Source organism: Equus caballus, chromosome 13 (assembly GCF_041296265.1).
Source record: "Equus caballus isolate H_3958 breed thoroughbred chromosome 13, TB-T2T, whole genome shotgun sequence".
Classification (NCBI taxonomy): Eukaryota; Metazoa; Chordata; class Mammalia; order Perissodactyla; family Equidae; genus Equus; species Equus caballus.
In genome coordinates this window covers 37,375,059-37,391,294 of record NC_091696.1, presented here as the reverse complement: position 1 = coordinate 37,391,294, position 16,236 = coordinate 37,375,059, and the positions used below count along the sequence as shown (strand labels likewise).

Here is a 16,236-nt window from a genome sequence, read left to right as displayed (position 1 = left end):
GCCTCCATAAATCAGTTCTATTTTTTAAGGACTCCAGGTTTTCATTTATCTCATTCATTGTGTTTTCATATCCAACATTCCTGTTTGATTTTTTAAATAATTTTAACCACTTTTGTGAGGAATTCCCTCTGTTCATTAATTTTCCATTCCTGAGATCATTAAACTGTCTTTCTGAGTTTTCTTGTAACTCACTGAGTTTCTTTATGATAGCTATTTTGAATTCTCTGTTATTTAGATTGTAAATTTCTGTTTTCATGATTGATTTCTGGTTGCTTGTCATTTTGCTTCTGGTCTGGAGTGTTAATATACCTCTTCATACTATTTGATGGGGTAGACGTGCCATTGCATAGTGATAATATCCGGTTGTAGTTCTACCTGATACTGCTGGGGGAAGGCAGGAACTATGTCTTCTGAGCTCTCTGTGAACCCTAGAAGATATGCCTCTGTTGGAAGCTGTGCTGATGGGTCTATCTGTGTTTGCCCACTGGCTGCTGCTCCTTTACACATGTATGTACAAGTGGTCTGGTGGGGATGCCTGTTCTGGCTGACCAGGTGGGAGGGGGCGAGGGACACTTTCTTTCATGTGCACGATCCTGCCTGCCCCTGCTCTGCAAAGTCTGCTGGCTTGGGCTGCTCACATTCGTGTGGAGTGGACACCCCTGTGATTGCTTAGCTGCCTTGGTGTGGAGCATTTGTACAGGCTAGGAGGCAACTCCAAGAGCACAGATTGTCCCGTAGAGAGCTGTCTTTCTCACCTTCTCCTCTCAGTGTCACTCCTGGCTGCCATCCCATGCCCTAGATCACTGCCACTTGGGGAGGGAGAGGAGATCTCCTTACCTCCTCCCACTGCCTCCTGGGGAGGGGTCCAGCACCCCCATCTTCAGACGTATGTCTGTGTGGATCTCTGAGACATCTATTGAGTTGTGTGAATGTCCTCTGTTGGTTTGTGAATGTCGTTTTTGCAGTATCTTATGGGGGAGACACTAAGGGAAGAGCTCCTCCACCATGATGCTGATGTCACTCCTCAGTTTTGGCATTGTTTTTGTGCTACAGGAGAGGTTATTTTTATCTAAACTACTAGGCTCAGCCCTTCTTCAGCCCCTAGGAGTTACATTAATCTCACATACATGGTATTCACTATCCTAATGGTCTCTAGTATTCCTTATCCATTCTTCCTTTCTGGTGAATGCAGTTCTAAAGTATAAATTTTCATAAAATATTATTCTATGGCTTCTCACTGCTCTCAGCATTAGATTCTAAACTACACAGCATGGCTTCCTCAAAACCTTTTATGATTTGACCTTTTGGTTATTCAATCAGCTTTATCTTTCACCATTATTTAAATGCCTTCTCTGATCTAGTCATATAGGTGTTCCATGCTTTCAACACTCCTGGTCTTTGCTTACACCTATAATGTTCTTCTTTCCTTTCCTTCACAGTCCTTTATACCTCCTATTTGCTTCGCATTTGACATCACTTACCTATTCCTCACCCCCCCAAACATGTTAGGTGTCATTCTATTGAGTGAATAGTATCTTTCCTGTAACATCCTCTTTCTTACTTATGGTGTACCATAAGTTTCAAGTTTCTTGTCTGTATATTCACCAGAGTATAAAATTGTGTAGCAACATTGTAATCACCACTGATCATCAGCTCCTATAAAAAGAACTGGCATATACATTTTCATTGAATAAATGAATGCATTTATTACATTATCTGGAGCATCATGGTTGTAAGTAATTGAAATTGTAAAAATAACTGCAACACTGAAATGACAACCTACTCAACACCAGAAGCGGTTGATTGGTTAAAAGTCTTAGAAGGAACCTGACTTCTATTCTGGACAGAGATAAATACATACCTGCAAGAATAGATAAGGTTGTAGTTTTTCCTGCCCCATTTTGTCCTAGAAGCATAGTTATCTGCCCCTTATATAAATTCAAAGACAGGTTGTTTACTGCTACTTTGTCACCAAATTCCTGTGGGATACAAGAAAGAATAATTTTATATGTGTCACTATCACTTATGAAAGACAAACACTCATATCCTCTATCTTTAGAAAAACAAAATTATATCACCAAACTCATGTTGTAAAATAAAGATGATTTGAACAAGGAATAATATTTGCAGGTGCACTGAGTTTGTATATTAGTCACAATAAGGGTGAAGGTACAGTGGTATGTATATCTAATTACATTTGGTAAGGAAAATGGAGACTTCTCTACATTCTATGTATGGAGAGTGTAATACAGTAATTATGGGCTCACTCAAGTGTAGCAAGAGCCAGGGACTCTGCCACCAATGATCAGAAAAGTTGATGCTATGATTTCACCTAGAAGGTTGGTGATTCATAAAAGCATGCCTGGAAATTGTTGATATTCTAAGCAGAAGTTGGCAAACTCAAACATGGTGCATTATCTGTTTTTGTATGGTCAATGAACTAAGAATGGTTTTTACACTTCTGAAGCCTTGTTAAAAACAAAACAAAACAAGAATTTGCAATAGATACTCTATGTGGCCCATGGAGCCTAAAATATCTGGTCCTTCATAGAACATGTTTGACAACCCTTCTGATGGGTATCTTGGAAACTTTCACTATTTCAACCTGAAATTAGAACGCTTGTGGTTCCCAAGAACTCACTTAGGTGAATCTAAAATCTGCCTATGTGTCTGTTTATAAGTACCTCTCATTGGAAATCCTAACTAGAAAGCAAACAGGGAAGGGAATTTGGGGGAATTCAGTTCATGGATTCTCTTCTGCAGTGTAGGAGAACCTTAGAAAGAGGTGGTAGTGTTGCCAAGTCGACAAGAGACAATCCAGAATAATATGTCTACAAACTCTCCCTAGGCCTGGGCTTCTCAACAGTAGCACTACTGACACTTTGGGTTAAAGAATTCTTTGTTCTGGAGGGCTCTTCTGTGCCTTGCAGGATGTTTAGCAGCTTTCCTGGCCTCTACCCTCTAGATGCCAGTAGCACTCCTCTCTTTACCTCTCACTCCCTTGGTTGTGACAATCAAAATATCTCCAGATATTGTTAGATGTCCAATGGGGGGACACAATCAACCCCAGCTGAGAATGACTGCCATAGGGAATCTAACTTTTTTCCATGAATTAAATTACCTTACAGATGCTGATAATACTATAATTTGTCTCAGTCACTATCTCTCCCCAAAGCTATAGTTCTGCCTCTCCAAATGCCTACAAGAAACATGAGTTTAAATACTCAAAATATCTCAAATTCAATGTTTAAAACTCTGCTTATTGTCATCCCCTGAAAATATACTCAACTATAGTCTAGGTCAGTGAATGGCCCCAAAATTCAGCTAGATGTACAAACCAGAAACCTGCATATAATCCTACACTTCTCCATCCATATTAACTACTGCCATAAGTCACCAAGTCCAATTAATTAATTTAGGCCAGAGGTTATCATTCTTCATTCAACAACTGTTTACTGAATGCCAATTATGTATCAGGCATTGTGCTATTTGCTAGGATTATATTTAGGAATAAGTCACACAAAGCCCCTGCTTTAATGAAGCCTTTGTAAAGGAAGATAAGAAAAAAAGTAAAGGTATGTAGAAGTAATTATGGATTAAGATCAACTTTATGAATAAAACAAAGGGCCTGGAAAATTGGAGTTGTGACATATTACATGTGAAACAAATGTTTATAATGGACATCAGGAAACAAAGGACAGTGATTCCTGAGAGCTGGAAAACAACTTGGAAAACATGATTGTCCAAGCCTAGCTAGATAGAGTTTCCAGCCATGGCACAGAGACAAGTAACTCAGGCGGAGTCCAGCAATCTACCTGAGTTGAAGATAGGGAGCTGAGTCCATTGAGGTGAAGGGATAGAATACTGGAGAGGATACAGATGCATGCAGAGAGAAATATGAAGATCTAAAGTGGGTCCCCTAGAGTATTCAAAGAAGAACTGATCAACATAAGCATGTGAGGAACCTACCTGAGGATGGAGAAAGAATCATTTAAGGATTAGAGGCAACAGTCCTTGGCACTCACCTAGATCCAGGAAAGGTGCTTGTTTCCAACAGGCAGACTAGAAAATTTCAAGATTCATAGGGCATCGGGTAGATTACAAAGAAGAAAAGGTTTTGCCTCAATAGTAGGGAATAATTAACTGTAGACTAAGTAATGCATAAATGAAAAGGTTGAACTACTTCAAACTCACTTAATTCTTCCAGATAAAAAATCAAAAGTATTTCATGGAATATAGAATCAGGTAGAATCCAAAAATGTAAAGAAGTAGGAAAATATGACCTATAATGAGGAAAGCAATTGATCAATTGAAATCAACCTAGAACTTACATACATCTTGAAATTGATCAAACACATTAAAATGATTATAGTATATACCATACGTTGAGAAAGATACAAAAAAATGTAAAAACAAATAGAACTTCTAGAGATAAAAACTACAATTTATAACATGAAAATACACTTGATGAGATTTACAGCAGAGTAGACATTGTAAAAAAAATAGTTAACTTGAAGACATAGCAATAGAAACAATAGAAAACAAATTGCAAAAATGAGCATCTAAAAGAACAAAGCAATATCAATCTGTGATACAACTTCTAGTGGCATAATATAGGTATAGTTGAAGGCCCCAAGCAGTTTGGGACATAAAAATCACTGAACAAATAATGGCCAAAAACTTTCCAAATTTGATGACAATGATAAACCTACCCACTCAAGAAGCTCAACAGACCTGAAGATCAAGAAGGAAACTACCCCCAAGGTATATCATCATTAATCTGCATAAAACCATTGCTAAAGAAATGCCTTGAAAGGTGCCAAAAAAAAAAAGAACTGTACATGCAGGAAAAAATGACAAAAGTGAAAACAGATATTTCATTGGAAACAATGCCTGTGAAAAGACAGTGGAGAAACACCTTTAACCTAACATTCTATATCCAGTGACAATATCTTTCAAAAATAAAGATAAAATAAAGAGCATTTTAGACATAGAAAATCTGAAAGAATTAATCACTAGCAGACCTGCACTAAATAAACATCAAAGCTAGTCTATCAGGCAGAAGGAAAGTGATACCAGATGGAAATCTAGATATAAAGAAAGGACAGGAGAGCACTGAAAATATTACCTACATTGGTAACTATGCATCACATTATTTTCAATTTCCTTAATATATAACTGAAAAATTAAGCACAAAGATAAAAATATATTATAGGCTTTATAACTTACGTATAAGTAAAATGCATAACAATAATAGCATGGAGGTTCTGAGTGCAAAGATAAAAGTATAACTAATGTAAGGTTCTTATATTATACACAAAATAGTATAATACCATTTGAAAGCAGACTGCAATAAGTTAAAGTTGTATAATATATGAAAGAGAAACCAGTAAAATAGCAAAACAAAAAAATTAAAGTTAATACAAAAAAAGGGAGATAAAATGGAATCTCAGAAAAATACTCCAAGAAAAGGCAGAAAAAGAGGAGAAGGAGAAAAAGAATATATAGTAGAAAAAGAAATCAAATAGTGGGATGATAAATATAAACCATACCACTAACATCAATAATCACATTAAATGTAAATGACACAAACACCACAATTAAAAGGCAGAGATCATCAGAATGGATAAACAGCATGAACTAACTATATGTGTATATATATGTATACAAAAAATGTTCTTCAAATATAAAGACACAAATAGGTTAATAACAAAAAGATGGAAAAAATATACCAGGAAAACTTGAACTAAAAGAGAAGTGGACCAGGCTCACCTGAAGACCTTCACACCAGGCCTTCCTATAACCCTGGAACCATCCCTAACCATCTGCAGATTCTGACACCAGGACTGTCTGCCTGTGGACCCAGGTGTCTGCCCACACGTGGACTCTGCTAGCCAGCTCATCTAGGGACCCTGCCATCTGGCCTGCTCATTGTCCCCACGAACTGGTCTGCCCAAGATTTCTGGGCGGGCACTGAGAAAGGGCTTTTCTTACTGAAGACATCCATAAGGAACAGAAGAGGTGACTGCCTCTTCAAATGTGCAGAGAAGAATATAAAGCTACAAGGATCATGAAGAATCAGGGAAACATGACACCACCAAAGGTACAAAGTAAGACTTCACTCCAAATTGGTAGTGAAATTAACAAAATTAATTGCTTGAAATTATAAAATAATAATAATAATAAGAAAAATAAATAAATAAAACTCCAGTAACCAAACCTAAGGAAATAGAGACCTATAAACTGTTTGAAGAAGAATTCAAAATAACCATCTTAAAGAAGCCTAGGGAGGGGCCAGCCTGGTGGCGCAGTGGTTAAGTTCACACATTCCACTTTGGTGGCTCGGGGTTTGCTGGTTCTGATCCCAGGTGTGGACCTATGCACTGCTTATCAAGCCATGCTGTGGCAGGTGTCCCACATATAATGTAGAGGAAGATGGGCACAGATGTTAGCTCAGGACCAGTCGTCCTCAGCAAAAAAAACAGGAGGATTGGCAGTAGATGTTAGCTCAGGGCTAATCTTCCTCAAAATAAATAAAGAAAGAAGCCCAGGGAGCTGTAAAGAACACAAATAGACAACTAAAGGAAATCAGGAAAACAACAAATGAAAAAAGTGTGAAGTTTGACAGAGACAAAAACTATAAAAAAGAACCAAATGAAATTGTGGAGCTGAAGAATCCAATGATTGGATGGAAAATTCAATAGAGGGCATCAAAATCAGACTTGAGCAAGAAGAAGAATCAGTGAACTTGAATATAGGTAATTAAAAGTTATCCAGGCTGAAGGATAAAAAGAAAAAAAGAATGGAAAATAGTGAAGAAAGCCTACAGTATATATGGGATAATTAAGAAATCAGTATATGCATTATAGGAGTCCCAGAAGGAAAAGAGAGAAAGGGGCAGATTTATGAAGCCCAAAGGAGTCCAAATAAGTTAAACTCAAGGAGATCTACATTAAGACATATTAAAATTAAACTGTCAATTTCAAAGACAGAATTTTGAAAGCAGCAAGAAAAAAGCGAGTTGTCATTTACAAAGGAACTTCTATAAGACTAAAGAGGATTTTTCAGTAGAGACCTTGCAGGCCAGGAAAGCATGGGATGATACATTCCAAGTACTGAATGAAAAAAATGGCCATCCAAGCATACTATTCCTGAACAAAAATGTACTTTAAAAATAAAGGAGAGATACTTTCTCACACAAACAAAAACGGAGAGAGTTCATCACCATTAGACCTGCCTTATAAGAAGCACTAAAGGGAGTTGCTCAAGGAAGCTAAAGAGTAACACGAAAGCACATGAAAGTATATATCTCAAAGGTAAAGGTAAAAACAGGGAAATACAGAATAATGTAATACTGTAAGGGTGGAATATAAATTGTGTTTAACCCTAGTAGAAAAGTCAAAAGAAAAAAATTTTAAGAATAACTACAACCACAAAAAATGGTTAATGGATGCATAATATAAAAAGAAGTAAATTCTTACATAGATAATTTAATGTGTGTGTGGGGGAGCAAAAGTGTTGAGTTTCTTAATGCAGTTGAAGTTGAGTTATCAGATTAAATTCTGTTCTAAGAAGTTTTATGCAAGTCTCATGTTAACCACAAAGAAAAAACCTATATAAGATTAAAAAAAAGAATCAAAGTATATCACTACAAAAAATCATCAAGTCTCAAAGGGAGACAGCAAGAAGGGAACAAAAGAACTAGAAAACAGATAAAGAACAATTAACAAAATGGCAATAGTCCCTACCTATCAAGGATTAGTTTAAACATAAATAGATTAAACTCATCAATCAAAAGATACAGAATGGCTGAATGGATAAACAAAGTCCAACTATATGCTGTCTACAAGAGACTCACTTTAGATTTGAGAACACAGATAGGCTGAAAGTGAAGGCACGGAAAAAGATACTCCACGATAATTTTAACCAGGAAAGTATGGGTGGTTATACTTATAAGCAGACAAACAGACTTTAAGTCAAACACCATCACAAGAGAAAGGAGGTCATTTTATAAGATAAAAGGGTCAATCCATAAAGAAGATATAACAATTATAAATTTATATGCAACCAAGATCAGAACATCTAGAAATATAATGTATACACTGACAGAACTGAAGGAAAGAAATAGTCCTAATAATAGGACACTTCATATCCCACCTTAAATAACAAACATCCAGAGAGAAAATCAATAAGGAAACAGCAGACTTGAATAGCACTATAGATGAAATAGACCAAATAGACATACCCAGAACATTTCACCCAAGCAGGAGAACATACATTCTTCTCAAGTGTATAAGGAATATTCTCTAGGCTAGATCACGTTAGGACAAAAACCAAGTCTTAACAAATTTAAGAAGACTGAAATAATTCTAAGTATTTTTTTCCAATCATAATGGAATGGCACTAGTGATCAGTAACAAAAGTAAAATGGGCAAACTCACAAATAAATGGAAATTAAACAACACACCATTGAATAAACATGGGTCAAAGAAGAAATCAAAAGGGATATTTGAAAATATCTCAAGACAAATGAAAATATAGCACAACATACCAAAACTTATTAGATGCAGCAAAGTAGTTTATAGCGATAAACACTTTCTTTTTATCGAGGTCATAATAGTTTATAACATTGTGCAATTTCAGTTGTATATTATTATTTGTCAGTCACCATATACATTCACCCCTTCACCCCTTGTGCCCACCCCCCACCCCCAAACCCCTTTCCCCTGGTAACCACTAAACTGTTCTCTTTGTCCATGTGTTTGTTATCTTCCACACATGAGTAAAATTGTACAGTGTTTGTCTTTGGCTTATTTCGCTTAACATAATACCCTCAAGGTCCATCCACATTGTTGCAAATGGGACAAGTTTGGTTTTTTTATGGCTAAGTAGTATTCCATTGTATATATACATACAACATCTTCTTTATCCAATCATCACTCAGTGGGCGCTTGGGTTCCTTCCACATCTTGGCTATTGTGAATAATGCTGCAATGAACAAAGGGGTGTATAAGTCTCTTGTAATTGTTGATTTCAAGTTCTTTGGATAAACATTCAGTAGTGGAATAACTGGGTCATATTGTATTTCTATTTTTAATTTTTTGAGAAATATCCATACTGTTTTCCATAGTGGTTGTACTAGTTACCATTCCCACCAGCAGTGTATGAGGGTTCCCTTTTCTCTACAATCTCTGCAACATTTGTTATTTTTTGTCTTGGTGATTATAGCCATTCAAATGGGTGTAAGGTGATATCTTAGTGTATTTTTGATTAGCATTTCCCTGATGATTACTGATCTTGAAGATCTTTTACTGTGCCTATTGGCAATCTGAATATCCTCTTTGGAAAAATGTCTGTTCATATCCTCTGCCCATGTTTTGATGAGGGTAGTTCCTTTTTCTGTGTTCAGTTGTGTGGGTTCTTTATATATTAAGGAGATTAACCCCTTGTTGGATACATGATTTACAAATATTTTCTCCCAGTTGGTGGGTTGTCTTTTCATTTTGATCCTGGTTTCCTTTGCCTTGCAGAAGCTCTTTACACTAATGAAGTCCCACCTGTTTATTTTTTCTGCTGTTTCCATTGTCCGAGTAGACATGGTATTTGAAAAGATCCTTCTAAAGACCAATGTCAAAGAGTTTACTGCCTGTATTTTCCCCTAGGAGTTTTATGGTTTCACATCTTACCTTTATGTCTTCGATACATTTTGAGTTAATTTTTGTGTATGGTGTAAGATAATGGTCTACTTTCATTCTTTTTCATGTGGCTGTCCAGTTTCCCCAGCACTATTTGTTGAAGTGATTTTCCTTTCTCCATCACATCTGTAGATGTGTGGTTTTAATTCTCTGCTTTTAATTCTGTTCCACTGATATGTGTGTCTGTTTTTGTACTAGTACCAGGCTGTTTTCATTACTATTGCTTTGTAGTGTATTTTGAAGTCAGGGATTGTGCTGCCTCCAGCTGTGTTCCTTTTTTCTCAGGATTGGTTTAGCTATTCGGGGTCTTTTGTTTCCCCATATGAATTTTAGGATTCTTTGTTGTATTTCCAAGAAGAATGTGATTGGGATTGCATTGAATCTGCAGATTGCCACAGGTAGTATGGACATTTTAACTTTGTTTATTCTTCCAACCCATGTGCATGGAATATCTTTCCATTTCTTTGTCATCATCCATTTCTTTCAATATTATCTTCATTGTATAGGTATTTCACCACCTTGGTTAAATTTATTCTGATATATTTTATTCCTTTTGTTGTGATTGTACATGGGATTGCATTCTTGAATTCTCTTTCTGTTAGCTCATTATTAGAGTATAGAAATGCAGCTGATTTCTGTAAGTTGACTTTGTACCCTGCAACTTTGCCATTGTTGTTGATTATAATAGCTTCTGATGGATTCTTTAGGGTTTTCTATATATAGAATCATGTTGTCTGCAAAGAGTGAGAGTTGCTCTTCTTCATTGCCTATTTGGATTCCTTGTATTTATTTTTGTTGCCTAATTGCTCTGGCCAAAACCTTAAGTACTATGTTGAATAAGAGTGGTGAAAGTGGGCACCATTGTCTTGTTCTTACTCTCAGAGGGATGGCTTTCAGTTTTTCCCCATTGAGTATGATGTCGGCTGTGGGTTTATCACATATAGTCTTTATTATGTTGAGGTACTTTCCTTCTATTCCCATTTTATTGAGAGTTTTTACCATAATTGGATGTTGGGTCTTCTCAAATGCTTTCCCTGTGTCTACTGAGATGATCATGTCATTTTTATTCCTCATTTTGTTAATGTGGTGTATCACATTGATTGATTTGAAGATATTAAACCATCTCTGGTATAAATCCCACTTGATTATGGTGTATGATCTTTTTAATGTATTGCTGTATTCGGCTTGCCAATATTTCGTTGAGGCTTTTTGATCTATGTTCATCAGTGATATTGGCCTGTAATTTTCCTTCTTCATGTTGTCCTTGTCTGGGTTTGGTATCAGAGTAATGTTGGTCTCACAGAATGTATTACAAAGTGTTTCATGTTTCTCATCTCTTTTGGAATAGTTTGAGGAGAATAGGTAGTAAATCTTCTTTGAATATTTGGTAGAATTCTCCAGAGAAGCCATCTGGTCCTGGACCTGGGTGGTTTTTGATTACTGTTTCAATCTCTTTACCTGTGATTGGTCTATTTAGATTCTCCATTTCCTCTTGATTCAGTTTTGGGAGGTTGGATGAGTCTAAGAATTTATCCATATCTTGTAGATTGTCCAATTTGTTGGCATACAGTTTTTCATAGTGTTCTCTTATAACACTCTGTATTTCTGTGGAATCCATTGTAACTTCTCCTCTTTTGTTTCTAATATTATTTGTTTAAGCTTTCCCTCTTTTTTTCTTAGTGAGTCTGGCTAAGGGTTTGTTAATTTTGTTTATCTTCTGAAAGGATGAGCTCTTTGTTTCACTGATCCTTTCTAAAGTTTCTTGGTTTCAATTATTTCTCCTCTAATTTTTATTATTTCCCTCCTTCTGCTGACCTTGGGCTTTCTTATTTTTCTAATTCTGTTAAGTGTAGTTTAAGATTGCTTATTTGAGACTTCTCTTATTTGTTAAAGTGGGCCTGTACTGCTACGTATTTCCCTCTTATGACTGCTTTTGCTGCATCCCGTATGAGTTAGTATGGTGTATTTTCATTTTCATTCATCTCCAGATGTTTTTTGATTCTTCCTTTAATTCATCAATGATCCATTGGTTGTTCAGTAGCATGTTGTTTAGTTTCCACATCTTTTTCACTTTCCAAGATTTTTTATTGTAGTTGATTTCTAGTTTCATAGCATTATGGTCAGAAATATGCTTGGTATGTTTTCAATCTTCTTAAATTTATTGAGGCTTGCCTTGTTTCCCAACATCTAGTCTACCCTTTAGAATGTGCCATGTGCACTTGAGAAGAATGCATATTCTGCTGATTTGGGGTGGATTATTTATATATCAATTAAGTCTATCTGGTCGGGTTTTTTGTTTAAATTCACTATTTCCATGTTGAGTTTCTTTCTGGATAATCTACCCATTGATGTAAGTGGGGTGTTAAGGTCCCCTATTATTATTGTATTGTTAGTATCTCCTTTTAGGGCTGTTAATAGTTGCTTTATGTACTTTGGTGCTTCTGTGTTGGGTACATATATATTTCTAAGTGCTATGTCTTCTTGGTGGAGCGTACCTTTTATCATTATATACTGCCCCTCTTTGTCTCTCATTACCTGTTATATGTTAAATGCTACTTTGACTGATAGAAGTTTTTCAACACCTGCTTTCTTCTGTTGGCGATTAGCTTGGAGTACTGTCTTCCATCCCTTCACTCTAAGCCTATGTTTGCATTTAGAGCTGAGTCGTGTTTCCTGGAGGCAGCATATTGTTGGGTCTTGTTTTTTAATCCATTCAGTCACTCTGTGTCTTTTGATTGGAGAGTTAAATCCATTTACATTTAGAGTGATTATTGATATATGAGGGCTTAATGCTATCATTTTATTGCTCTTTTTCCAGTTCTTCTGCATTTCCTTTGTTTCTCATCTCATGTATTTTGGACTACCAATTCAGTTTGGTAGTTTTCAATGATGGTTTTCTTAGTTCTCTTTATTTGTCATTTGCGTCTTTGTTCTGATTATTTCTTTAGTGGTTACCATGAAGGTTGTATAAAAAAAATTCATAAATGAGATAGTCCATTTTCTGATAGTCTATTATTTTCTTAATCTAAGCTGATTCCATCCTTTTCCTCTTCCCCTTCTAAGTTATTATTGGCACAACTTATTCCATTTTGTGTTGTGAGTTTGTGGTTAAAATGATGAGATTATATTTATTTTTGGTGGTATTTTCCCTTTATGTTTAATGTTATAATTATGTATTTCCTAACCTGTTCTGATAGAGAGATGTGATTTTCTGATTTTGTCCACCTATTTATCTCCTTGCTGAAGGCTTTGTAACCCCCCCCCCCTTTTTTTTTCAGGTATGAGGGCTTTCTTGATCATTACTTGTAGGGGGGCATTTTGTGGTGATGAACTACTTTAGCATTTTTGTCTGGGAAATTTTTTATTTCTCCATCATATTTGCAGGATATTTTTGCTGGATAGAGTATTCTTGGCTGAAAGCTTTTGTCTTTCAGAATTTTGAATGTTTCATTCCACTCTCTCCTAGCCTGTAAGGTTTCTGATGAGAAATCTGCTGAAAGCCTGATAGGAGTTTTTTTGTAAGTTATTTTCTTCTGCCTTGCTGCCCTTTAATATTTTTTCTTTGCCATTTACTTTTGCCAGCTTTACTACCATATGCCTTGGGTCACGTCTTTTTACATTGATGTATTTAGGAGATCCATAAATTTTTTTCACCTGTATTTTCAGCTTCTTACCCAGGTTTAGGAAGTTCTCAGCTATTATTTCTTTGGACAAGCTTTCTGCTCCATTCTCCTTCTCTTTGTCTCTGGAATACCTATAATCCTCATGTTATATTTCCTAATTGAGTCAGATATTTCTTGGAGAATTTCTTCATTTACTTTTAGTCTTAGTTTTCTCTCTTCCTCCATCTGCAGCATTTCTATATTTCGGTCCTTGAGACTGCTGATTCACTCCTCCATATTATCAGCCCTCTTATTCAGAGAATCCAGATTTTTATCTCATCCATTGTGTTTTTCATCTCAAACATTTTGATTGGTTTTTCTTTATAGTTTCAATCTCTTTTGTGAAGAAGTTCCTGATGTCATTGAACTGTATATCTGTATTTTCTTGTACCTAGTTGAGTTTTTAAATGATAGCTATTTTGAATTCTCTGTCATTTAGATTATAAATTTCTGAGCCTTCAGGATTGATTTCTGGGTGCTTGTCACTTTCCTTATGTCTGGAGGTTTAATATATTTTTTCACACTGTTTGACAACGTGGATTTGTGCATCCACATAATGACAGTATCTGGTCACAGCTTCCACCTGCCACCACTGGGTGGAGGTCAAGAGTTGTGTATTCTGAGCCCACTGCAATCTGTGGGTAGCTCACGCACAGCTGCTACTTTTCTTTCTGTGTGGGCAGTAGGGTCAACTGGCTGAGCTGAAGCACTGGGCAGGGGGAGGGGTGCTTTCTTTCACCTACGTGATCCTGGGGGCATTCTCACTCTGCCCTTGCTATCTGTTCTCCTGGGGTGCTGGCTTGCTGAAGACACCCCCACAATAGCTTAGTCACCTCTGTGTGGGGCTTTCCCACAGGCTGTGAGGGAACTTATGTAAGGAATCTAAAATAGTCAGCCTAATATAAGCAGAAAGTAGGATGTGGTTATCAGTGGCTGGGGGGTGGGGAATATGGGAAGTATTAATTAAAGTGTACAGAATTTCAGCTATGCAAGATGAATAAGTCCTAGAGATCTACTATACAAATCGTGCCTATGGTTAACAGTACTGTACTGTATGTTTAAAAATTTGCTGAGAGGCTAGATCTTTTATTGTGTTCTTATTGCACACATGAAAATAGTAAATAAAGAGGAGAGGAGGAAACTTTTGGAAGTGATGGATATCTTATGGCATAGATTTTGATAATGGTTTCATGGGTGTATACTTATTTCCAAACATATCAAATTGTATACATAAACATGTATGACTTCTTGTATGTTAATCAAATCTCAATAGAGTGGTTTAAAAAAACACATGGATATTGCCTAGTTAATATTGCTTTTTTCAAAGACGATAACTTATATAAACATTCAGAAAAATGTTCGAATTTCATATTTGCACTGGAACAAACCTGACATGTCTTAGTGTTATTATAATAAAATAGAATTCAATAACAACAACAAAAAAGATAAGTGGTGTGGCTATATTAACATTAGTCAAAGTAGATTTAAGAGTGAAGAATACTGCCAAGAATAAAAAAATGTCATTTTATAATGACAAAGAGATAAGCTTTTCAAGAGGATATAATATTCCTAAATATTTATGTACCCAGTACCAGAAATTCAAAATATATGAGGCAAAAGTGATGGAACTACAAAGAGAAACAGAAAAATGCACAGTTGTTTTCAAAAACTTCAATACTTTTCTCTCAAGAATCATTAGAATACGTAGAATCAGAAAGGATATAGAATACTTGAAGAACTACCAACTAACTTGACCTAATTGACCAAACAGCAGATTGCACATTATTTTCAAGTACTCATATAACAGTTATCTAGACAAATAACAGTCTGAGCCATAAAACAAAAATCAATAAATTTAAAAGGATTCAAGTAATATAAAGTGTCTTCTCTGACCATAATCAGAGTTATGTTAGAAATTAACAACAAAAAGATCTCTGGAAAATCCCCCAAGTAATTATAAACTAAACGATACAAGCTGTACAAAAGCTCTTTGGGAAAATGAAAAGGAGGAAATACTTCCCAACTCACTCAGTGAGGCTAGCACTGTCCTGATAACAAAACTAGAGAAATGCCTTACAAGAAATGAAAACAACAGAGCAATATCCATCATTAACCTAAATAAAAATATTATAAACAAAATTTAAGAAAATTGAATCCATAAGAAAGGATAATAACAGTTTCACTTCTGGAAAATAAGCATGAAGAGCTCCACAGACCCACTTGCCAATGAAATAAGAAAAGCTGGTGCAAATTGAAAAACAAAACAAAACAAAAAACTTAAAGTCTCCAAGAATTGTCCTAAGGGCATACAGCAAATGAAGAAATATTTATTTAAGAAAATCTACTAAAACTTGGTGAGAAAAGCAAGAGTGTGTTATTTAACATTTGGTTGCTTTAGTTTGTCATCTAAGAATCATTCTAATTTCCCCCTTTTCCTTCAATGCCCATCTATCCCTCAATATTCTTAGTTCTATGGAAAATATCCTGGATCTGCCCATTTCCCTTCATATGTACTGCCATGACCCTTGTCCAATTATCATTATTTCTTATGGAAAACCTTCCATATGGTCTTCTTTTTCCCACACTTGTCCTTCTAAACTCCCCACTCTCCAACATCCCATTGTCCACACTGTGGTCAAAATGATCTTTAAAAAACATATACCATATTCCTACAGTGCTTTGAACCAAACGATGGCTTCCCAATAAAGCCATTTACTATCATTCTTTTGCCTTGATGTTTTGCCTCCAAATATATTGGTCTTCTTTCTGTTTCTCAAACACATGAAGATCTTTCTCACCTCAAGGTCTTCAAATTTGCTATTTGCCTACTTGGGTGTTCTTCTCTTAGCTTTTCAAATAATTGGTTCTTCTCATTCTTT

The 16,236-nt window shown here is 35.9% G+C and overlaps 1 protein-coding gene across 23 annotated transcripts in view; it reads right to left on the bottom strand.

The window, feature by feature from the left end:
* ABCA16 (ATP binding cassette subfamily A member 16) overlaps positions 1-16,236 on the bottom strand; it is a 223,653-nt gene that overhangs the window by 127,813 nt on the left and 79,604 nt on the right. For 22 of the 23 annotated variants that reach the window (XM_023616175.2, XM_023616174.2, XM_023616178.2 and 19 more), the window contains one exon: positions 1,862-1,979. The exons of the other annotated variant lie outside the window; for it this stretch is intronic. In XM_023616175.2, the coding sequence (XP_023471943.2) occupies positions 1,862-1,979 (118 nt within the window). The remainder of the gene's footprint in view (positions 1-1,861; positions 1,980-16,236) is intronic. 23 annotated transcript variants of the gene reach the window in all.